This window comes from Epinephelus fuscoguttatus, linkage group LG10 (assembly GCF_011397635.1).
Source record: "Epinephelus fuscoguttatus linkage group LG10, E.fuscoguttatus.final_Chr_v1".
Taxonomy (NCBI): Eukaryota; Metazoa; Chordata; class Actinopteri; order Perciformes; family Serranidae; genus Epinephelus; species Epinephelus fuscoguttatus.
Genome location: NC_064761.1, coordinates 19880521 through 19905921, shown reverse-complemented (window position 1 = coordinate 19905921; position 25401 = coordinate 19880521). Strand labels below are relative to the sequence as shown.

At 41.2% G+C, this 25401-nt stretch overlaps 1 protein-coding gene across 7 annotated transcripts in view; it reads right to left on the bottom strand.

Annotated features, from left to right (window-relative positions):
* mast3b (microtubule associated serine/threonine kinase 3b) overlaps positions 1–23580 on the bottom strand; it is a 42550-nt gene extending 18970 nt beyond the window's left edge. Inside the window, exons 1-6 of one of the 7 annotated variants that reach the window (XM_049587658.1) lie at positions 23213–23580; positions 20589–20678; positions 8682–8770; positions 5707–5776; positions 2057–2077; positions 1659–1737 (exon numbers count right to left, since the gene is read on the bottom strand). In XM_049587658.1, the coding sequence (XP_049443615.1) occupies positions 1659–1737; positions 2057–2077; positions 5707–5776; positions 8682–8770; positions 20589–20678; positions 23213–23259 (396 nt within the window). In that variant the 5' untranslated portion in view covers positions 23260–23580. Of the gene's footprint in view, positions 1–1658; positions 1738–2056; positions 2078–5706; positions 5780–8681; positions 8771–14000; positions 14463–20588; positions 20679–23212 lie in introns of those variants that run through there. The other 6 variants (XM_049587657.1, XM_049587660.1, XM_049587659.1 and 3 more) reach the window with 6 other exon arrangements.
* Positions 23581–25401: the final 1821 nt, after the last annotated feature.

The window sequence follows — 25401 nt, the reverse complement described above, 5'->3', positions numbered from 1 at the left end:
ATTTAAAGAACATTGATTTATACAGACATTAAAACACAAAGACTCAAAAGGCTCATACAGGAAGAAAGAAAAAATGGATCTAACACATGTTCAAAAGACTAATGGCCCTCCAAAGTGAACTAACTCAGCCTCGGTTGCCAAAGTAGTTGATAAGCAACACCGAGTTCAGCCAAAGACACATCTAAAAAGGTGCTACATGGAGCATTTTGTGTTTGTCAAACTCACGATCACAGTTCCAGTAAACTCTGATGATCATTGCTATTTTTCAGTCCTGCCTTTTCAGAGTTACTGCTGTTGAAAACCACAGGCACATCTGAGGTCTGGGCAGTTAGCAATAAGGCTGTGCTTGGCGTCTGCATTTACAACATTAAAATGAATGAGGTAATAATTTATTAATGTCACATTACTCCATACAGTGCCTTTACACCCATATTGGGCTGTTGGGAATATTCCACTCACATGCTCATGTTTACTTTCTAGTTTGTGAGGACAGCAGCACAACAAGAACCAACCAACTGATAATTCACCTGTGGTGGATTTAAATGAGGTACACACACTTCGCTGGTGTATGAATTTAGAACAGAAGTCAAAGAGTGAAACCTGAAGTATTTCTTCAGGTAATGGTATCATGATAATGAGGCCCACAGAGGCCTCATTAGAGTATTTACAGAAATTAGTTATTTTCAATGTCGACCGAGGTGCTGAGTAAACTTTTCAAACTGGGCGGGACATGGTGTACGTTTCCTGCAATTTGCTTAATTTTGTGACCCATGTGTCCTGAACAGAAGAAGTCCAGAGGGACAGCATCTGTGCGGTCTCGTTCTAATGCCTTAGTATAAAGAGGGCAGTGAGGGCCCCTGAAGAGCGCTATTGTTCCCACTGACCTCTGCGCCTATGTCCGGGTCTGTCCCATAAACTCCCTAATAATAGCTGCACATGGCAGACTTTCACCACAGACTCAGCGCACTCCCCCCTCAACTGCAGACTGTTCTTTTACACACAGTTTCATTACGTCATTTTGTACACCAATACAATTACAGCCTTATTCTACAGTAAGATATCTGATAATAGTTTTAGTGATTGTGACTTGTGGTAAATTTTACTAAATTCCTTTAGTGTATTCCTTAAAAGTCATATATAATTTGACATTTATCCTCCTCAAAAGCTTTAAGTTATTAAAGAAATCAGCTTACTAGCTCGGCCAATGAACAAAAAACATCAGATTTAAGGCCAAGTTACTATGCTCGCCACAGTTGGTGTTGATTAAGAAATTTAAAAACGCAGTGTCTCTGTTAATTGTTAATTTGACAAACATGCGATGTTATGAGATTTTATTGAAAAGCTGTCACTTTCCACTAACTAAAACAGCAAGGGCGCACACACACACACACACACACACACACACACACACACACTTCTCATTAACATGCATACACACAGACTGTGTGTAATACTTCTAACACTGTGTTCCACAGACTGAGAGAATGACTAATTCAAGCAGATGATGGAGGAAAACAATTAGCGGTTTGTCATCTCAGGCTTGGCATTCGCCGTCCCTTATTGCATAAACCAAAGTGCTATTTGGGCTGAATGAGGTGTTAGAATTGCCTGGCCACCATCTATCGACTGGGGGACGACATGTTTTGGGGATGACTTACTGAGACAGTGGAGCTCGGCGGGTTGGTTCCATAGCCAGATGAGGGGAGCGATGCCAGGGACCATCTCCGGCCCTCCGCTCTGAGAGAAACGGACATGCATGTTACATAAGCCTCAGCCACACTGGCATTAGTTCGCATTTCATATGTGAAACTCCTTACATAACAGGCGACGGAGGAGTCCTGTGACTACAACAGCGTGAAATTAATGTCTTTTTATCCAAATCATATATAACAGGGTTCTCTGTGTCCTCACTTGATTCGAAACAGCTCTGTAAGCAAGCTATACCCAAACATGAAACAGACCTTTTCTAGAGGGAGCATTTGTTTGTGAAAAACAGATACGAAACCAAAGCGTTAAAAGCCAACAGACATGGTGCAAGAATATTTAAAGAAGCTACCTGTCGGCGCGAGCCAAGTGACTGAGATCACGACAGCAGCAGAGAGAAAGAGAAAAAGCAAAGAAACAATTTTAGTGAGTTTTGGGAATGTTGCACAAGTGATCCTGTGACCCCTGGCATTCAGCTGAGGGATTAGTACTGACAATGTTGCCTTCCTTGCCAGTTTTCATTTGCCCCGACACAAGAAGTAGCAAGCAAACTAAATTAATTTGAGGATATAGTTTACATAAGAGAAACAAATCTTCGCTTCAAAGCTTGACCAGAGAAAGGATCTTCTCTCTGGTCTGAATTTGCAACAGCAGACAATATGAAACACACAGTAAAACTGAAGTGGAAAACAACTAAAGGTTATGTGCTGTAACATTTGGCATGTTGTTTGCAAGCAGAGGAAAAAATAAAGTTATGACAGAGAGAACAGCTCAAAAATTCAGAATTAAATCCATCTGCTGTGAAAGACAAAATGAACAAGACATTAAAAAAGTGATGTTAAATGGACCAGGACGACTTCACAATGTTGTTTTAAAGACCACATCAATAAATTAAGGCCTCAGTGAGAGCTTAAAAGGCTGTAACAGCATTTTAACGACTGTCTTATCCACAGTGATCTCTGATTATCTCTATGAATTCAGTTTGGTCATGAATATCAACTAAAGAGCCTCATTAAACTCTGACATGTAAAATGAATAAGGAAAACCAGACTTCAAGCAGCCATTAATTAGCAGTGTCACTGATTGTTCTGCAAGGCATTAAGTCTTTATGACAGCAGCACTGCAGATGACGGATACCTGAGGTTATTTTCCTCTGGGGTTGGGCCAGTGTAAACATTTTCAACCTAGTTCGATATTAAGCCAAACACCGGACTGGACCAGTATACTGAATTTTACCAAGCTTGTTGTGCTTGAGAGGTAACTACTTAAACGATGGATGAGTAGCCCACTTTCTATCCTCCTGCGTTGGTATTTTCTAAACAGAAAACATGTTTTAATGCTGTGATATTTACTGGAAGTGACACACAATATAGTCAACAGCAAGTAGGTTGTTATTAGTACAGCACCCTGGCGATCTCCCTCCTGCCTGCTGCCACTTTAGTATGGTGTTTGTAGAGAAACAAGAAGGTATCGTAAAGATAATTTCTTATTTCACTCAATCAGCCCTTTCCATTGCAGCACTTTTTAAGCAAGTGACTGGAATAAAACAAAACGGGGCATCCGACAAAAGTCCAGCTAAAAACAGCACGCCGCATTACTCAGATAGGACACCTTTTTTGTCATCTTAAAAATGTTGCATAATTGGCACAGTTTTAGTTTTCTCAAGAGACTAACTCTGACAGGTCTCCTCTCGTCACCCCCAAAAAACACACACTTTCTGTTAAACAAACACAACGTGCACTACTCTACTGAAGTTTGATGTCCTTCATGTTACCAGTCTCTGCTCACGACCTGTCACACACTAGAAGCTGTGTTAGTCCTCTTACAAACAAGCATAATACTATGTTAATCACGTTGTCATATTGCTTTTTAAAGTAGGCCTTTGTTCAGTTGCAACAATCAGGTTAAGTGTGTTCTGCTCTGCTCTCCTTATTCTCGATTCCTTTCCTTTGCTCTCCTCTTTTAATTTTCATCTCCTTTCTTTTTTAAATAGTCGTGCTTATTCTTATAACTTTCTTCTAATAATAAATAAGCTTTCAATATTCTTTAAGAATCCCAGAGAACAGACGCCTGCAGCTTCACGCTCCTCCTCTCTTCCTCTGTGCACTCTACGCACCACAGCCTCAAACTGCTTGCCATTTTTGTTTAAGTGTATTTTTAGAGATGCAACATAAGAGAAGTTAACATTATTTCAAATCGAGTTTTGGCTTATAAAGACACGTGGAGGTCAGGAAGCAATTCGGCATTTGTCTCCGCTCACACCAGGCAGTTGGTGAGCCTGAAATTGCCAGAGAGTCACAGGGAGACGGTGTGGTTTTGTGCCAGAGTAGCTTACCTGTTTGTAAGCTTAATGGTGTGTTATTGCCTAAATAAGACCAGCTGCATTGAGATGCTTTAATAGTGGTTTAATTTTTGCTTAGGGCAAACATCATCGTTACCTGACTGTCCATAGCTGCAGGTCAGAGAAATGTGATGTTGCTTTGCAGGGTGCTGGATTTGCATGCGACTGCCACAAGGAATGTTGAACAGGGAGGGGCAGGGGCATTACTAAAATGCAGTCGTCGGGCATACAACACACTTTTAATTGAGAATTGATGCCATGGGCCAAATTTAAAGATTCAAATATAATATTTTTGAAAGACAGAAAAAAACCTGTCTTGCAAAAAGGCCACTTGTCTAGACAGAAGGAAAAGGAGCAGGTGCTTGAGCAGTTTACACTAATAAAATCAGAGGTGTCATTTTCCTTTCTTGTTTCCATCGTATCTCAGGATGAAGCACCTGGACTGCTCACGAGTTTTAACGACTGTTCTTAGGTGTCTTCAAGGTGCCGCCTTACTTGTAGGCTTACACATGCCTGGAGCGAGACAAGCGTGTTGCCATGGGAACGGGGTTGAATGATGTATGAGTGGGCTTCGGGGGTACCCTGTATCTAACTGCACTCATCCTGTTGAGGAGGAGTCGGCTGAAAGGAGACGTGGCGGGGGGGGGGAAGGTGTGAACGCTCCAGGCTGAGTCAGCTTCAGTCACCCTGCTGCTGTTTCTCTGCAGCTTCCAGACTATCTGCCTCTGTCCCAGCACACACAGCGAATCTCACAGGAAACCCTCCGAGTGTGATTACGCATTCAATTAATTTTAGACTGTTTTTAATTTGCGTTAGGTTCATTTGGGTGGATAGTGTCAAATTACACAGATCCAGGGCTTGTAAACAAGAGCCACATTGTCTCAGGAATCAAGCAACTGTGGTTCATCTCATCTCGACTAATCACAATGTACGGCCCAAATCTTTCTGGGAGTCTTGACAGGATTTGATAAACCAAATCCAACAATTTTGCACCGTGCCCTGAAAATGTATTTTGGCAGGGATACCAGACAAATAAATAACTAAAATGGCAGCCAGTACTTCCAGTTCATGATATCCTCACTCTCACTCATGATCATTTTTGAGTGGAAAAAAAACTAAGTGCTGCTGTTGTTCGAAAACTATTTGAACTTCCGTATTTTTAAATGCTCAAAACAGCAAAAGAAAGTATTCAGTTAAAATCCCTTTATGAAACTCTGTGAAAGGTTAAACTTTATCCGACTTCATTTTTTAAAACATGTTATAATCTTGACTTATTTACCTTAGAAGCTTATCTATTCATATATATGGGGGAAATACAAATGTATTAGAGGGAAACTAGAGATACTGTTTAACTGATGTATTTCCAAATAATTATTAAAAATATTTGTTGCTGTAGTGTAACCCAGAGATGTTTTGTCAGTGCACAGCAGGTCAGCTAAACATGCAAAGCTTTGAGATAAGCAAGCACACAGTTTGACAAATGGAAAATAAAGTTTCTAATTATATATGAATAATGAATGAAAACTGCTTTTAAACAGAGCTTTCCTTTAGAGAAAATTCCTATTCACCCTATACTTAGTAACATTACACATTTATCTCCAAGAAACTTCTACATATTCTCTCCACAGGGAAAAGGATTCAAGAGATCAGTGTTGAATTACCTTCGGGCAAATGGAAAGTTGAGGCAGGCACTGGTTGACACATTTCGAGGGCTGTCCAGAGGGCTGCTCGCTGCTGAAAGAGGAAAGACAAAGTTACTACCGACACTATTCGCAACTGTAATAATAAACTCATGAAAATAGAAAACCACATGGTTGTATTTACGAGTGGAAATGTTCCAGAAAGGATGACATCATGTCTATGCAGGAACCCTCAATCACTGCAAAACCCAGAGGCATTAACCGGCACCTCAGACAGGTCCAATATATCATCTTGGTATTACTTTTCCAAACATTATAGCACCTATCTACAAACAGTCTTAATTGAGGGGGAAGCCTCATCCAGCTCTGTCCCACCACAGTCTGGAGGTCTGGGTACACTAGAGACTTTAGTTCGTTTACATGCAAGTGGTTGAGTATCAATTAGGACACATGAGAGACCCAATTAGAGTCTGACTGCACTCTGTGATTAGATAATCCTCAGCATGATTGAGTTCAAAAGGGAGCACATCCACATACTGCTGGGTATGAGGAGCTCTTGAGCAAAACTCTTTTCATAGAGTGCAGCTGCTTCACAGCATTAAGGGGCTGAACACTGTCTGTGCTGGTGTTTACTCAGAAAGCTGAAGGACACCAAGGATTTAGACACTTAGCATTAATCTAAATAACACTTCACGTACTTTATTTTGTCAGTCTGATATTCATTCTGAACACGTCAAGTCTAAACTGATAACCTCAAAACATTTACGTTTTTAACACAGTTTCCTTTAGGGACATGAGGCAGTGCAAATGATTAGTCCACATGTTCTGCATAGGCTGATCCAGGGCTGAGTGATGATAGAACACACTTTATTTTCAATGTTCTGATCACAATTAGACGTAAATTGATAAATCAGCCAAGCTGGTATATTGGCCAATATTAGCTTAATAAAGATACATTGTATATTGTCGTACATATCAGCCAATAAGTAACAACAAATCGCAGGTTTGAGATCATTTTAAAACAGCCCAGTTGGCCACTAACGTGATATTTGGTTGTGGGTAGCTACGTCGGGTGATAGTTACAAGCTAAAGCCAAACTATAGGCTACAGATCACAGTGTAAAAGTGAACCACCACATCACTGCTGATCACCACAGAAGACAAGGGAAATTTTGCTGATATCGAACCAGCTGTGAGTCATCACAGTATGTGCAGATGAACAGTGTTTGGCTTGCATGCCCCTTCCAGCACCCGGACCTCTGCCGGCGGATGGGCAGGGATCTCCGGGGGAAGTCAAACAACGTTTATTTGTGCACAATGCGATGACACACAGCTTGTTCAATATTGAAAAAGGTTCCCTGCTTCCCTTCACTGGTTCCTGTACAGCAGGGTCGGTCTTTTTTCCACTGTTACAATCATCAAAAAGCAAAAGCAGCATGTGTATACATTCAATAGGCTACATCTTCGGTAGCTAGCTAGCTAACAGGGAAGAAACGTATATCTTTTTCCAACCTTTCCAGGTAAGAGTATCATTAGTACACAATGTGCCCCAGGCACAACATTTAGCTCCAAATCCACAAAACCAGCCTGAAAATGAAGGAAATCTCAAACAATTGTATTAGAGTCAATGGAGCACAGCTGTGTTGTTGTCGCGCCATGGTCTTAGCCGGCCTGATGCTAACGTTATGATTGGCAAGTCTGCGTTTGGGGGCAGGACTTAGCGAAGAGTTAATTGCAAGTACTTGTATTTCATATCAATGTTTACTACATTTGTCATAAAAATGTAGGAGTTGTTGGAGACTGGAAACTGTTTGGTAAAAGTAGATAAAGTTAAAAAAAATTCTCTTGTTGTATAATGAAAATAAAGTGCTATGGATTCAATCTTTCTTCCTAATTGCACCTCTGTTTTCCTCATGAACAATAACTTACCATCTTTAGTGCATCATCACAATCCCTCTCTTTCGGTTCCTGCCTCAGTTTCACTCACATCCTCTAACCCTGACCATTATAACACCACACAAACCTGCACTGAAATTACATTTGGACTTCATTACTGCAATTTCACTCTGTGTTTTTTGTGTAGTAATATTTATATATCACTGTCTTTGACATATCCAGTTGGTTGATAATTTAGTTAAAGCCTACTGCTTGATAGCTGGGTTGCTCCAGGTCATCTAAATATGTCTGAATATTCTGCAGTGTCAACCTGCACCATGCTGGCTATGGTGCGGCTTAATCAAGCTTAATCTTGTATTGCGTGAGGCGAGGCAAGGTGCCCTACAGCTTACAAACAACGCAGGAGCAGCTGATACTTCAGCACAACACGCTACACGAGAGACAGTGACGGGTTTATTTGCAAATTCATTTGACGTCATTAATCAAACACTGTGAAACTGTGTGTTTCCACACTGCCAAAGTCTGCATCTAAATACTTGTGCTGAACGTGTGTTCTTATCAAGCCTGTTTAAGCCTCACAGTTTCATTCAGTATCAAATACTGACACTGAGCTGGACTGATACTCATATTTAGCAATATCTCGATCAGTCCTTTAACATTATGGACATGCAGTGGAGCATGTATGAGTCCAACCTGCTGAGTTTACATAACAAGATGTTTGACAATGCATTCAGGGTATCAAGCACAGTATGGAAAAACAATGCAATGGGCTGCGTTGGTGTGGACATGTTTTTGTGGGGCACAGTTAAAATACAAACCAGTAAGACATGTTTAAAGTTGACTTAAATGCCAAGACACCATACTGCAGTTGATACATTTTGTGGGCGGGATTAGTTTGTAAGATGAAATGTAAATGAGCACAATTGTACCAGGTGTTTTAGCTTCTATTTGCACTTGCATGGATTCGATTGGCTAATGCAATACAAATGACACTGCAGCTTAAATAGCGCCAACACCAATACTGACATGTTTTTTTACAGCAGCACTCCTGTCGGAAACTGTCGGGAGTAAAAGGATACCAAAATTGGCAGTGGATCTTACCAGTGTGGAGTGAGAGCGGGGAGAGCGGCCGGGACAGTGTGGGTGACGGCGTCCCGACACCGAGGCTCTTCCTGTTGCTGCTGCGACAGCTGGAGCACAAACAGGAAAAAAAGAGAGAAGTCAACAGACTGATCTTACACATCACTTATCTGAAAATGTGTCTGTAGTAGTTTTCATGATCTGGGAGCAAGTTAATTGGTTTTAACACAACAGTGGAATTTCAACCATTAAAAAAACACCTATTAAATTTACTTTAAACACATCCTCCCATTGGTCACATGGGTAAACTGTGCCACACAGTTGTATTAACATTTTCTGTCAGGCTATTTTTGCCCTATGGGTTGCAGTGTTTCTGCACAACACTGCCCTAATTGTCATCGTCATTTCTCTGGTAAACTTTTGCTAAAGGTTGTCATTTTCCCATGTCTACAATAAGTTGATGAGTTGATGAGATGCTAAGCTGAAAAACCTGAAAGTGTCACTCACAGCACCGTGTCAATACTCAGATGTCAACACTGGAGGAAACTATTTACTTGAAACTTTTTATCACTTACTTTTATCACTTAACAGTTCAACAGAGCAATAACACAATCTGGAAAGAAAACAACCTGGTGTGTTCCTTTAAACTGACTATAATCCTTTAGGCTTTCCCACCTATAATTACATGTTTGACTCATGCAATGCTTCACTGTGTGTTTATATAGTGTGTGTGTGTGTGTGTGTGTGTGTGTGTGTGTGTGTGTGTGTATTGAGCAGCAGCTTCAGGACACAAAAGACATTTTATGACAGTCTAACACTGGGCAGATTAGGAAGGCACTTGACCTCTTCAGTAACAGACTGTCATCCACTAAGCTGGAGCTGTTGTGCTACACTGAATAAGCCTGAATAACAGTGAAACACATCCGTGTCTGTCTGTCTGTCTGTCTGTATGGTAACTGGTCCGCTGGTTATAAACTGGGAGTGGTGGAGATAGGCGGGTATGTCCAGTTTTCTTTGTGCTACTGACTGCCATCATTATTCAACTTCTGATACACAAGTTTGTTTTTTTTATTTATTTATCTTTTGTTGATGTCTGTTTTTTTGTTTTTGTTTTTTTTTTTAGTCCTTTTAAGTTATTTATTACTAGTCTTTTTAATGCACTGTGTAGCTGATGAGAAACAGTATTTCGTTTCTTTTTGGATGTAAATACTCAGGAAAATGGCCAATAAAGTGAATCTGAATCTGAGTACAAATATACCTATAGACCATTTCAAACTGGACAAAATAAACATTCTAAATGGGTCCCTTTGTATTTCCTGTTTGAATATATGTTAATGCAGAAGCTAACAGGAAGTAAACAGGGACCAAATATGTTGCCCTATCAACAGAATAACAATGAAACTGTCCATAAAACACTTAGTGAACACTTTTCAGATGTATTTTACTTCAACCCTTTCCATTACTTTTAAGTGTTTATATAATTTCAGACTGTCAGTTATAATTTAGTTTTATTTATTAAAAATGTGTCATAGATGCATAGTTTTGTTTAGAACTGCTTATCATTTGATGACAGACATCCTTGATTAAACAAAAGGAGACAAAAGGAAGAAATACTAAGATCATGTTTGTTCTGTTTCACTTCATTTTATGTTGATTTAGTCTTGATTATGATTAATTCAATTAACAAACATGATAATTGGGAGTGCGTTCAATAGACCTTTCTTCTTCACAGCTGCAGCACAATGCAGCGCTGAGACTGGTCTTCAAAAGAGTGCAAACCAGTTTACCTTCAGACAGACACACCAGGTAAACAAGGGTGTGCACAGTGATCCTTAACTACACAGTGCTGGCAATTCCAGGATAGCACAGTGGCACACAGTGTTGACTCTATCAATACCCTTTATTTCTACTCAATTGTAGCACTGCAACTAATCATTATTTCTATAAACAATAAAGTTTTTAATTTCACAAGTTGCCAAGCCCAAAGTGACAGCAGGTTGTAAAACTGCCCCTGATTCATCCTAAAATATGCCTGGGAACGGCCATTATCGAGGTGAAGCTCCTGGACCAACAAGTGGTACCCATGATCCACCCTCATTTTTGGGGTCTCGTGTACCTACACAGATCTCTGTTCCCCTGTGCCCAACAAACTATTTGCTGACAACCTCTCACCCTCAACCAGACCTACAGCACGTACCCTCTGCCTGTCCATTTTAGGAACTAGATACTAATTACCGTGAGAAAAAAAATGGCAGATTGATTACACGAGAAGGTTGGTGTAAAGATGCGATGGGTTGGTTGCCTGGCAACAATAAAAAGTCTTAGCAAGTGTTTTTTTTGTTTGTTTGTTTGTTTTTACAAGTGGCACTCAATTTTTTTAAAAAAAGGGCAGTGTGGTGCACCTTGCACTTTGCAACCTACAAAAGTTTTCTGTGTAATCGGGGCCAATGTGGGTAAAGGGAAATAACAGAATAGCTAGAACAGACACAGCAATGCAGCCTTTCAAACAAGAAAAAGACATCACTTTCAATATTAACATATCCAAAATCTGATACGATATCTACTCTCATATCACAATATTGATATATTGCTGAGCAGTATGTAGCATTTTTCACTTTTTTTGCTTGAAAAATGACTGAGAGTGTGAATAGATGATCAAAGTACTTGCAGGTGGTTTTTCAGCTCTACTCAGTGATATTCAAGGTTTTCAGTCAGGAGCTGAGTGCTCCGCTTCATAATATCAACCTGCTCCTCTTTTTCTTCTTGTCTTTTTCAGTCCGCATCACAATCATTCTCAGTGACTAAACTCTGACAGTCTGATGTAATTATTACACAAGTTTGTCTCATCTGAGAAATGCCAAACTGCTGTACACTTAGCCGACACTATTGCCACCATAACCATGATACTGCATTAGACAACAACACCATCGTCCTGTTAGTGGTGCTCATTAACGCATTTATCAACCACAAGCAGTCCAAAAGTTTCGGAACATCCTTTGAACACTTGGCGTTTCTGCACTGCAGTTACCAAAAAATGCACACTTTATGGCAGTGGTACAGATGGGGCTTATGATACTTAGCAAGAAAAACTGAGATTTCTTTGTCTCTGCCCACTGAGATTTAACTTCACCGATGAGATTATTTCCGCCTTCAGAGCAGCTCTGCCTTGAGAGATGTTTATGTAACTACAACTATAATCTGCAGGCAGAAGCAGGCCACAGCAGCATGGCCGTGTCAGCTGAGGAGGGAAAACTGATGAGAGCCAAAACACCAAGAGGAAACCTCCTGTCAACAGACTCAAGGCTGAGGGGAGTGTGTGCACCGAGACCAACAGCAGGCACAGTTTGAGCTACAGATGTCCAAGACTCTGTTTGTGTGTGTGTGTGTGTGTGTGTGTGTGTGTGTGTGCGTGCGTGCGCGCGCTTGTGTGTGTGCCTGTGCGCCTGTGTGTGTGTGGGAGTGTGGGAGTATTAAATAATCCTCTGGTTCTGAAAAGAAGGAGCAAACTTTGTCCAATAACACTGAGCTCAGCACATTTCACTGTGACATCAGGGTGAATTGTCCATAATAATTCTGATATCAATATTACATGAATCAATGATTTGACTGACAGAAAAACAAATATTTTAATGAAGAACTAATCATGTATGTAATTTAAGGAAAATTCTTCTAGCTTGTCTGGTCACAGCTACTGAAATATTTGCATTTTCTTCTGTTTTATAGCACATAACTTGAATATCTTGACTGTTTTTTGGACAAAACAAGTAACCTGAAATTGATTGGTTGCAGCCCTAAAAATTGTCAATTATTTTCAGTTTTTCTATATTTTATAAATGCATAAACTGAATATATTTAAGTTTAAGGACTGTTTGTTGGACAAAACAAGCAATTTGAAGACCCCAGGTTCTGGGAAAAACTGAAATTTCTGACATTTTATAGACCACAAGATTAATCTAGAAAATAATCATCAGATTAATCTAGAAATTAATTGGTTGCAGCCCTAAAAATGTCAATTTTTTGCAGTTATTCTCTGGTTTATAGCACATGACTATCTTTTTTTTTTTTTTAAGACAAAACAAGTAATTTGAAGACCTTTAGCTCTGGGAAGTTGCGATTGCTCATGTTTTATAGACCTCAAGATGAATCTAGAAAATAATTGGCAAATTAATCTGGAATATAATTGGTGGCAGCCGAGGAAATGTCAATTATATGCGGTTTGCAGCCTCTCAAATGTGAGGATTTGCTGCTTTTCTATGATTGCAAATTGAATACCTTGGCTTTTAGACAGTTATATAGCTTTGTATTTAACTCTTTGTTGTATATCTTTATGTTCTGGACTGTTTGTTGGACAAAGCAAGTCATCTGAAGACCCCAGGCTCTGGGAAATTGCAACGTTCTGACGTTTTACAGACCACAAGATTAATCTAGACAATAATTGGCAGATTAATTTAGAAAACAATTGGTTGCAGCCCTAAAAATGTCAAATATATCCAGCTTCTCAACTGTGAGGATTTGCTTGATATTTGAATATCTTGGCTTTTACACAGTTGGTGGAACAAAGCAAACTATCTGAAGACTACCTATAATTTCTGACATTTACAGACTTGCATTCAAAGTGATATCTGACAGATAAACCAGTAATTTAAATAACCATTGGTCCATAATGCACAGGCTGACTGTCAGTTCATACAGAGCCCTGGCCTCTATCAGACAGTGAACAGCTGCAGCTTTTATCTCCACTCATCCAACAGTACACATGACAAACAGTTAACTATAACCCCCAGGCACTAACTACTACCACACCAATAGCCACCAACATAAACACAGACCTTATTGTGTCTTTATCTTATTCCACTGGTGTGACACTGTGAGTCCATCCACACAGTAAGTTATGTGTGAACTGTAAACTGCACCTACAGTCTGGCATCATGTGCTGTAATGCTGCATTCAATTTCAACAAGTACAGAAAGAAAAGTGTGCTGTGTATCAAATTTTGAGACATTACCTCTGAGAATAATCATCATGTACTGTCAGCAGACTGTATTAGCTGCTTTCAGTGAGGTTATTTTCTGGACAGAAGCTGTGTATCAACACAAACCCATGATGAACAAACACAGGATTAACGTTAACTGGAGCAATCGGCTTTCTGACAGCAGCAGACAGGAGCTAGCTTATTTTTGTAATGTTTTAACATTACCGTCCCCTACCAAACATTCAGTAAGACGTGACGACCAGCTGAAGCTAATTAAATCATACATGGCTGCATTTTAACAGAACAAAGAAACAAAATAAACCGCTAAACTAGCTTTAGTTTTAACCCCCGTATCCCAACTCCCGTACCTTTTCGAGCGCTTCAGCAACGCTCCCGGAACAAAATGGGACTTGTTCTGGTTTGGCACCGCAGACCAGTGACTCGGATCCGACATGCTGGAGGATTTTCTCGCATTTATAAGCCAGTTTCAAAGTCAGTGGTGGTTTCAGAGAACTGAAGCTGGGGTCGATGTGAAGCCCGCTCCCCTTGCTGCTGCTCCTCTCCCCACCATCGCCTCGTCTGCTCGGCGGTTCCTTTTGTATTCTGCCTCGTGCACTGCCAACGGCTCTGGAGCTGCCGTTACATCCTCTGGGCGGCTCTCTGTCCGCGGTCCTTTCCCCAAAACATCACCTCCATGCCGGGTTTGGTTGGTGTGTGTAAGACCGTTCACACAGCCGCAGCAGCCGCAGCAGCGGTACACTTTTAGTTTGGTCAAACAGACGCTGCGTGTGCGTCCGTGTGAGCGAGCTGCTGGAGCCTGATGCTGCGTTCAGGTGCTGCTCGTCACATCCGACTTCTCACTGCTGCAACTAACCATCACTTTTAGCATCAATTACCAAAAGAATGGCCATCACAATGAACCAAAACGCAATGTGACAACTTCATATAGCTTGTTTTGCCAGCCCAACAGTCCAAAGCCTAATAATATTCAATTTGCAATTTAAAAACCTAAAAACCTCAAATTTTAGGCAATTGTGCTCAATAAATGACTTGTTTTTTAATGATAATAAAAAATATATATGCCTTGCCCACAAAGCAACACTGGTTTTAAAGGGCCCGTGTGTAATATTTGGCATGGTTTATTGTCAATCTGAATCTGAATCTGAATATTCTACCCATTAATATGTTTATACAAGTGTATAATCGCTATAAAATAAAATTGGTTTGGTTTTCGTAGCCTTATAATGCCTTATAATTATGCTTTTATATATATATATATATATATATATATATATATATATATATAGCAAGGGCCTTGCTTTAGAGAGGTCGCCATCTTGCGCCATCATGTATGTAAGGCAGCCCGAGCGGACAATCCAGCCAACCAGAGAAGCGTTTTGCATGTATAAATGAACCAACGAAGACAGCGGAAGGAAGGAAGAAGGAGGAGGAAACAGCAGAGAGTGTTAGTAGTTCGTCGATAGAGAGTAGTGAAAAGTTTTTTTAGTTATAAAGTTTGCGAATGGACCACACTTACCACGCAACAGGAGAGAATGAACCCGAACCGTCATCTGCGAGGAAAAGAAGACGCAACTTCACTCCTTGTGATGCTCTCTCTGTGGCGCTTTTCCTCCTGATGATATATCTCCCCAATGATGGTAGCAGTAGCACCGAATCCCATTCTGTGCATTCAGCCTCTCTTCTCACCCGCTCAGCATCAAACACATGGAGTTCCTCATCTGTATGCTCCGGCTCAAACAGGTATGGCTCTGGGTCTGTGTCCGCTACAAGAAACTCTTCAAAATTGCGTTCAAAGTTGTCCATTGCAGCTACTATAGTCCGGAGATATCGCTAGGCTAAATAAACAGCTGAGCTCTGTTTACCGGCCATGCTGTCAGTCAGTGTGTGGGCTGGAGATTGGCAGAGCAGAGAGGGGAGGGGGGTCCCCACTCGGTATGGTAAACGAGTATGTGTGTAAAGTTATGAAGTGTGTCTGTTACGCCAGAAGAGTCAGAGTATTTTACCCCCTGGAGTGTTACTGGAGTTTTTGGAGTGCTCAAATAAACGGGCCTTTTTCCCGAACGCTCCTCTGGTCTCCTGCACATGAGGGATTCATTACAATATCGTAGCATGGCTTAGATTTCTAAATAAACATTCACCTCATCGCTAGATGGACCTACTCCTGAAAAAAGTCGTGCGCAAGGCTTTTTGTTCCTACGAGGCCACCGTCATTTACCCGGCGGGAGGGGTGAGCGAGTGAGCCCTGCGATCTAGAATTTGACCACTGATGTCACTGTTTTCAACCCATTTTACACACTGGCCCTTTAAGTTTTGTGTTAAAGTATCCCAAATAATAGCCTACTTAGATGGCAGTACTTGTAATATTTAAAGAAAAAATGTGCAATATATGACAAAAGCATTGCTTACCTTAAGCTAACATTAAAGGTCCAGTGTATAGGATTCAGTGGCATCTAGAGGTGAGGTTGTAGAGCTGAAACTTCTCCCATGTGCCATGATGTGGGAGAACTACAGTGGCTGACGTGAAAACGCAAATGGCCCTATTTAGTGCCAGTGTAGAAACAATATGGTGTATGCAGACGTACATGGCTCATTGTAAGTTAACAAAAACACAATAATATTATTTTCAGGTGATTCTACACTAACGAAAACATAGTTTTGAATATCATATACCAGCTCTACCAGTAGATGCACTTAAATCCTCCACACTGGACCTTTAAGGTAGGACATTTTTGTCTTAAGTTGTATGTGAAAACCTGCAGAGACTTTGGTCACAGTGCAGTAAGGTTCAGGATCACTGCCACTTTATTTATAAGTTTCTTAGGATGCAAAGATGTGCATTACACCCACACAAGGTGGGATTAATCAACCAATCATTTCGGCTTAATCTCTCACTATTTTAAAGCAGCAATGCAATAGTTTTCAGCTGCTACAGCAGCTATAATAGTAACAGACTTTGTAACACAACGAAGGAGAGCAAACCAAAGTTGAGGCTGCTAAGGATTGTAGGAGTGAAACTAAGCTCCGTACCACGGTAACTCCTACGTTACTCAGGTGCTACAAAACTGAGCCTCCTAAAAGCTGCATATAGCCAGTCCTAAAAGAAACCTTTTCACTGGGTAACATCTTCACTGTTCACAGGCTGCATTAGTTGGACAACACAGCTGATGGGCGGGGATGGTTATTTTTCTGCTGGTTGCAAGTGTAACACACAATGCATTACGTAAGTCTTACTCAAATATATGGGTTTGCCTGATTTTGAGACGTTGCCAGTCTTTTCTTTTGGTATGGGGACCCTGAGGAATGTTTTAAGCGCAAGGTATACATTCAGAAAAATGTCTTACCTAAGGCCAGAGCAATCTTTACTCACAGTGTGATGTTAGAATATGTCATTTTTATGGTAAAACCTTGGATGTAATGTTTAATTCTTCTGTAAGCCTGCAGACTAACTGGACTAAGTTATTAATAGTAAGAAGAACCATTGCCTTTAAAACACTCCTCACGTTTCTTTCTTTGGTCACTCATGTGCGTTCACCTGGGCAATTTCCTACAGAACCTGAAAGCAGCGTAAACGTTGTTGGGTTATACCATGAGGAGTCAGGTAGAGGGAGGATCACAGCCAAACTTTGAAACAGTGGTACATTCCACTGCATATAGTACGTCTAGTGTTTCTACTGTATGCAGCCTATTTATACAGAGTGGGCATGTATGCATTTTATTTTACATCAGAACAAAACATCATGCAGTGTGTATACTGTGAGTGGAATGCTGAACCCAAAGCAGCATACACAATAATAATATGTTTTATTTATTTACTTAAAATTAGACTAATCATCAAGTGGTGTAGATGGCTGGTTGATTCAGTTGAGGGAGGTCAGTACTACAAATTGTAAGGAGCCTATTCTCACAATCAAGTCTCTTACTTTTGGAATTGACATAGACACACTAAAATCAGGATTAAATTAAAGTAGCACACATTGTGCTGTATGCCATATAGCTGCTCTATTGTCAACGTGAGGAGAACTGTACTGCGGTATGATGATCATAATGAGGCCGCTGCACATTTGTGAAGTTCACTAGCTCTTTCAAGCTACCAGCCATGTTGTCACTAGTGTCCTTTTGTCAAATGATCCCCTCACTCCTCCATTGTCTCCCCTGACCTGCAACATCGCTCCAAGAAGAACACAGATTTTTTTGAGCAGTATGAATCCATATTCTAGACTCTAATTATTTACAGTTTGAAAATGTTCTTGGGTCTATTTGTCCTTGTGCAGTCTCCAACAGAATATAGTCTCGTCTTTCCTAAACAAGTCTTTACTCTTCCTCTCCCAGTAAGACTTGTCTGTGCCCTGACAGCCTGGTCACAAAGGTGATAAAGGTTTTCTTCAGTCACTTCTAACTATGGAAATTTCAGGGTCACTTATGACTGGGTCTTAATATTTGATTAGCATTGTAAATGGTTCACTCACTCCTATTTTGCAAACTCAGTGTATCTCAAACCCCGACGATCCTCACATTTGCATTCACATCTGCATGGTGAGGTAACATCATGGTGACCTGCTAGTAGACACGTCAGCTGTAGGACACTGAGGTCAGCTTGAGAGTCACATGTCACACTTAAGCCTAAAGGTGATTGTACCATTTTGGTTGTGGCTGCTACACTGTGGAAATCTTAAAAAAACAACACTTGTTTTGTTTTTTCTCTGTATTTGTTTTTACAGTATCTTCATGGTGTTGTTATGCACTTCTTATCAATTATCACTGTTGGCTAAAAAACAAAATCAATATTCATTTCAGGCCTTTATTATCTTAGACATCTGCTACATTAAGCTGCCACAATTAAATAAAATGACTCAAATTCAATATATGTCTCACTTTCCCCATATCTTCAATGTGACACCTGCACCAGGTGTCAAATTAAATGCCTGTGTCGGCTCTGCACTGCCATCAAGACAAACCTTGACATATTCAGCGTGTCAGAATCAAAGGTTGATGCCGGGGAAGCAATTTACTTGCATGCAAATATAGCATCTGATGCAAGAAGATGAACATGTTTCTGGATGGTGAAACAACACAGGGGCGTCTCAGATGCAAAATGCTGTGAAGAATGATGCCAAAAAATGTGTAATCTGCTATACTGTCACAACAGATTACTTAAGTCTGTGTGAAAACTGAGTCGTGTCGAGGAATTAATGTGTGCCGCGTTCGTTTTTTTGCATTCGGAATGTGCTCGTTTTTTTCAGCAAAGCAAATGGGATTCATTACTGTACAGTGTGTGGTGTGACAGCCTAGCACTGCTCACACATCCAGAAACATGCTGGATGCAGCCGCTTCTGTTTGCAGTGTTGCCTTCCTCCACAGCACCCAGTACCGTTGCCAAGCAACCCACATAGACTTAGAGACAACTAATAAATGATGGGTCTTCACTGGTGAAACAGAAGCACTGTGACATACAAATAAACAACTCGGCCTTACTGCATATTTTTTTCCCCCTCCATTTATATTTCACACATTTTCATGAAGTGCTACTGTGTCATCTGTTTTTGGAAACCACTCAGCACAAAACACTGAAGTTAGTTGTTCATTTTACTGCTATTGTTTAATCTGGGTTTTAAAATGTTTCAGTGTTAATGTGGTGAACAAAACAAGCCCACCACATGGTCTATTTAGTAGCTGTTCTGAAGCTTTCAATCATATTGCATTATCTTCTTCAGCAGATGGAGTTTGCTCCAGTTGTCATGCAATCTTTTTAAACAAATAACCATATAATAAAAAAATATTTTGAAACATCATCTATGATTTAATGTGACCGAAGTCTTCTGACTTCACTGTATTTTTTTATTTAGTTTTTTTTTTTTTTAAAGCAGGAATTAGTGGATGATCACTGACCAATTCTTCCAAGAACAAACAAGGCTAAAAAAAACAAAATCTGGTCATAGTCTATGCTTTTGTAACAAATCTGATTTAAAAACAAAAAGTATTCAGCCACTCCAACCTGTCTGCCACTCTCAGCTCCACGCCTATTTGCTACTATTGAAAATGTGAATGTTAACAAAATGGGCTGAGAATATATCAGTTAAATTTTTAAAGAATTTTCTTAAACAGCTGGGCTGTTTGTTGGGGACTAATTTCAGCAGCGGATTAATACATGTTTGGTGCTCGTGAGTTTTTGCAGCAGTAGTACGGTGTAGGTGGGATTTAATCAAAATAAACTACAGTGCCTGTGATCATTCATGGTGATGTAAGTGTGACTCATTTTAGTGTTATTCATAGTTTTTGGAGAAATTAGCTTTATCAGGCTTCAGCCACACAGACAATACGTGTAAGATGGTTCAGTCAGTTGTTAATTTTGTGGTGAACTGACTCAATGATGAGACTTTTTTAAACGGCATTTTCAGTCCAATGACTGTATATAAAGATGGACAGCATGTCTCCCCTCTTACCGCTGTACAACAATGAAGCCAAAATATCTTGGTTATGGCAGTCGCCATCTTGAGTGGTGACATCATTTGGAGCCAGAGTCTGTACAGAAGCGATTTCTGCTGTATGGAGTTCCCTGAGTCGAACCAATTACGAGCAGTGCCACTGATTGTGAGCACACCGATTGATGCACACAGCTGTCAATCATGATGTCAAACCCCCTTTTTATGGCATCAAATAACTAATTAAAACCAAACTTATAAGAAAAATGAACACTTGAAAAAACATCAGCTTTATTATAACTACTTAAAATGAGAGAAAACATTTTTTGGAAAAATGTATTTCACGTGTACTTTGAATTTCTAATTTAGCCCATCAGCCAACATAAAGGGGGCGGGGTTTATGACCTATACTGTAGCAATCAAGATGCTTTGAGGAGCAATCGTGTCGTCCATCTTCATCATACAGTCTATTGTTCAGTGTATAGAAACAGTCTGCACGTGACCTGGCGGTCTTACCTCCAGGGATGAAGTGTTTGTAAGGGGCTGCAGGGGCTGCAGGGGCTGCATGGGCTCAGGAGGGTCGGACTCTGGCAAGTGGGTGACAAACTGTAAGGCAAGACATGTTGGCATGGATTAGTGCGCTGACTCAGCATCTCAGCACACCGGCGTCTGTCATCAGTCAGCAGCGGAGCTTCTGTCGAGAGTTAGAGGATGATGATTGCCATTCGTTGGCAGACATCAACAGCCGACGGTGACAGACACTCACCAACTGTGTGCAGGGAGACGCTGCGGCCTCTCTGTTAGCACTGTTTGTTACAGAATGGATGGATGCAACACTGTGTTCATCTGATTAGCCAGCTTCTTCTCGTGAGCTCTTACGCCACAGGAAGTTGACAGCTGGGTGTCAGCACATCAGACAGGAAGTTTCACCGTCCAACATCTATTGCATCCTTTTATAGGGAGTGTCCGACATCTGGTAACACACTGTCTGTTATGATGTTGATGCTTGTCTTTAGATGCCCAAGAACAATACACTTCGGGTCCCTGCGCTCCCTGCACAAAAGAAAATCCTCAGACTGTTCTTTTTTTTAAATAAATATCGTCTGAGCATCAAAATATGCATGCTCAGCCATCCTAAGGTCTACATCTCCCTGGTGCTGACCCAGCACAGAAACTGTTGTCTATTGATTTTCCTGCTCAGATGGAAGCTCTGCCTTGTGGGCTCCACAGTGCTGCTATTGTCTCAGTGCTGCAGAGGCTTCTCAGTGCTTAACACAGCACTGATGAAGCACTAATGAACATGTTGTCATAGAAATGCAGGGAGGATGGTAGGAAAAACAACTCCTTGCACAAAGACCACTCATTCTGTAGTGTCAGCTCATAATTACATAACACATGCAAGTCATTACGTTGTGTTTAATCTTAACACGTTTTCTCTTTCAGATCCCTAAACCAAAGCTCTCGACGGTGCTCGAGTGAGTAATCATTTCCATTTTGCATTTCCATTTTATCGCCACTTCACGGACACTCCTGCCCAGAGTGTAAACTGAGTAGAAAATCTCCAACTGACTCATTGGTGACATTCACACTGAATTTCTGATTTGAGAAGATGTTCATGTTGTTCAGGTGGACTGAAATTAAGTGCATTGGCAGCTACAACCTGTCAGTGGCAAGCCAGCAGCAGGATTGTGTTTACTGCAAAAACAACAATCATGGCAAGCGAGGAACTGTATTGGCAAAGACATTTTAGTCATATTGTTGCACCTCACTTTCAACGTAAAGGTTTAAATTCACAAAACAAGAGTGCTGCTTTAAGACATCTATCCTAAGCCTGTGCATCGTGTAAAAAGTTTACTGAGCACCTGAATACTTGCAAAGCGCAATACATCAGAATACAAACAATTTTATGCCATGCTTGTTGTTTTTGAGCCCAACCTGAAATCTATATGTCACAGATCTGTTCTAAGCAGATGTGCCTGGATCAACAGCCACCAGTAAAGCCCTGAACCCCTCCCTGCTTGCCGAGCGTGAAACCTCCTCTGTATCTGTGCGCGGGAGCAGCTAAAAGCCTAAAAATGAAAATGAAACAAACACAGCGCATGCTCTGCTGAGATGATCCATGGAGGAGGCAGATGGATGGATCAGAGAATGGGGATGTGAGCAGGGAGCTCCTACGCCTTATGGATCAGTATCCAGTGGGCAGCAGGTACCCCCCTCCCTCCCCAGGAAAAAAAAAAGAAAGGCTACATTCACTCTGGAGGAAGAGTGGGTGGATATAAGACTGCAGCCATGTCCTTTGATGGAGACAGGTTGGCAATTATATGGAAATAAAATATCTGTTCTCCTAAAGACTGAGGGCCGCTTGCCTGTCTTGGTGCTGTGAGGGGGAGCATGTGATTCATGCAGGAACCGTTGACTCCATGTGAGGTTAAAAAAAGGAGACAGTAGCGCAGGGAAAACACAACATCATGAGGACTGGATTCACAGAGAAGCATGAGCTGCACCTCTAATCATTAAATCTGATTAAAACAAAAGATCAAACCTGAACAATGAGGAGAAACTGAGAGAAAACTTTGCTGAGAACTTTAGACAAAAGAACTCAGTGTCCTCTTCTTCACAAGTTCACTGTTGTTAACAAGTTTGTGCCAAAACAGTTACACTTCAAGGATGGAAAACTGGATTTATGTAGTTTAAAAATTAACAGGCAGGCAGGAAAAGTGCCAATTATGAGCCTGGGTTTTACTGAAAATATTTACATGTCATAAGAAACAGACTGCTGATGCAACACCTGTAACTTTTCTTATCTTCTAAATACTGCCATGTCTTCAAAATGCAAAACACTAGAGCAAATTGAGAGCTGATAAATAGATAATGAAGCCTCAAGCAAATGTCATCATCCTGCGGGAAAACATGACGGATTTTTTGCATTTCCATCAGACTCAACCAGCTGTTTTGATCTCACAGCTGCTGTGGTTTCAGATGGTTTGATCTGAAAAAGTCCTCTTGTTGACACATGGGCACCATGAGCGCATAGATACAATCATTTCCCTTTTAGTACAACTTAAAAAACCATCAGTTTCACATGCCAGCTTGTGGTTTGACACCAACAACAGAGAATGAAAATAAGAAGCAGAACTTACTCCAGAGTCAGAGAGGGGATCTTCAGTTTATCTCTCCTCGACTTCATTCTTGCTGATCACCAAGCGGAGGCTTCACTTACCACAGCGCGGCACCAATCGGTCTCACGGCCGGCTCCCAGCCACTCATCGCCGCGGTGGGTGACTAAAAATAACCCGTTTAACAGAGTATCGTTTAGCAGCGGCTTCAGCGGATTCCGGCGAGGTTTTTTTCCGTGGGAAACAGATACTGAAAAACAACAACACGCAGCTACATGCAAGAAGAAATGACGCGCCCAGGCAGTTTTGTGCGTTTCGCCTCTTGTCTGTCTCCAAGGCGCACCAGAGAGCGACTGCCACAAAACCGAGGGAGCGACGGGTCACCGCTAACCTCCATGTGACTGGTGGGGAGGGAGGGAGGGAGAAAAAAGGGGGGAGTCTATTGGAAGGGGTGGCTAAATCAATTTGGGCGGTGGGTGACAGTCAACACATGCGAGGTTGGGTGAGGACGAGGGGGGAAGTTGGATGTAATTCACAAACCTGATGGTCCTTACAAAATAAGCGGAGCACTGATATTTATTTACTTAAGAAAATGTCACTGACTGTTTCTGTCATGGTGCCTTTTTTCTAGTTCTTATCCGCGTAATGCCACAATGACACGACGCTACAATAAAAGTTTTCCCTTGTATTGTTTGATGGGATGTCTGCTCCATCTATAAACCCATTATTTCGGTCTGTGCGCTGGAACAAAATGAAGCAGCAGAGCTGCGAACACTGGCAGGCTGCTGGTCGTGATGAGGCTGGGGAATACCTCCGCTGGAAACCGCGACAGCTGCCACACATGATGCGCTTCTCACTGTGTGTGTGTGTGTGTGTGTGTGTGTGTGTGTGTGTGTGTACGTGGCATGTGTAGCTAAATCACATTTCTGTGCATCTGCTTTATTCTAGGCTCCCCGGGTCTGTGCGCGCACGTGCGGACATGAGGTTTTTACACGTTTTTACAGCATGCTCTAAAGTATTTCCCAAGCTTGTGTGTGTGCGCGCAAGTGCATGCTTGCAAGTCAGTTCTCTTGTATCCATCCTGCAGGTGGGTGTGTGGTGTCCAATAATTGCATAGCCTACTTGAAAGTCAATTTGTGGGTATCTAATCTGTAGGCTGTGTGTGTGTGTGTGTGTGTGTGTGTGTGTGTGTGTGTGTTCGGTCACTATTTGCACCTCAGCTTGGTTTCTGTGGAATGCCTGCATCTCCAACGGCAACTAGTGACGGCGATGACACCAGTGTCTTCCTGGTTGTTAGGGAGCTGGTGATGTTTTGCCTGGTTGCTAGGACATGAGCTTCATCCACGGACAGCAACAGTGATCAACCAGTGCATTCACACACTACACACACACACAGTTGTGTTTCCATCACTTCGGAGGACATTACATTGACTTAGACTCATGTTCCGCAGACTTATCCTAACCATAACCATAACCACCACTTGTCTAACCTTAACCCAAGCCTTCACACTAAAATTTAACGATGTACCTTATGGGGACTCGCATTTTGTCCTCATAAGGCGGTCCCCACAATGTGTCTGAGTAAATAGATTTATGTCCCCACAAAGTGAGTAATACACATCCATACACACACACAGAGTCAGTCTGCCTCCAGCATGATCAAAATGACAGGCTACGGTGTGTTTACTCGGTAGATTCACCAGTATGCTGCTTGTTTACTGTGGGGATTTTTACATCCTTAACAACCTCTGATGAAGTAGGTTTTAAATTTTATGACACACACAATATTCAAATTCTGATTAGCAGTAATAGCATTTTGGTTTCAGCGTGTAGTTTAAGTGTCCAGTGACTATCTCAATGTATTTAGAGAAGCTTTTGCATCCTGAAAAGACAACACATTCTCACTCTGACCTCATCACATATTAACATTTCGTCATGGACTTTTCACGTCCACATACGACTAATACGGCTAATTAATTCATCCACTGTCAAACAGCCAAAAATAGGGATTTATTTCCTAAAATAAGTTTTGAAATGAACTATGAATGGATGAGAGGAAGATGAGGGAGAGGAGAAGCTGAATCCATCTGAGCACACATCCAGGTTTGTCAGTGTTTCATCAGTGGAGCTCAATGACTTGGAGAAAAGCAACATACTGTCAGATCAGAAGGCAGAGTCGGCTGTGCCTGTGAAGCGACAGTCCACCATGCAGT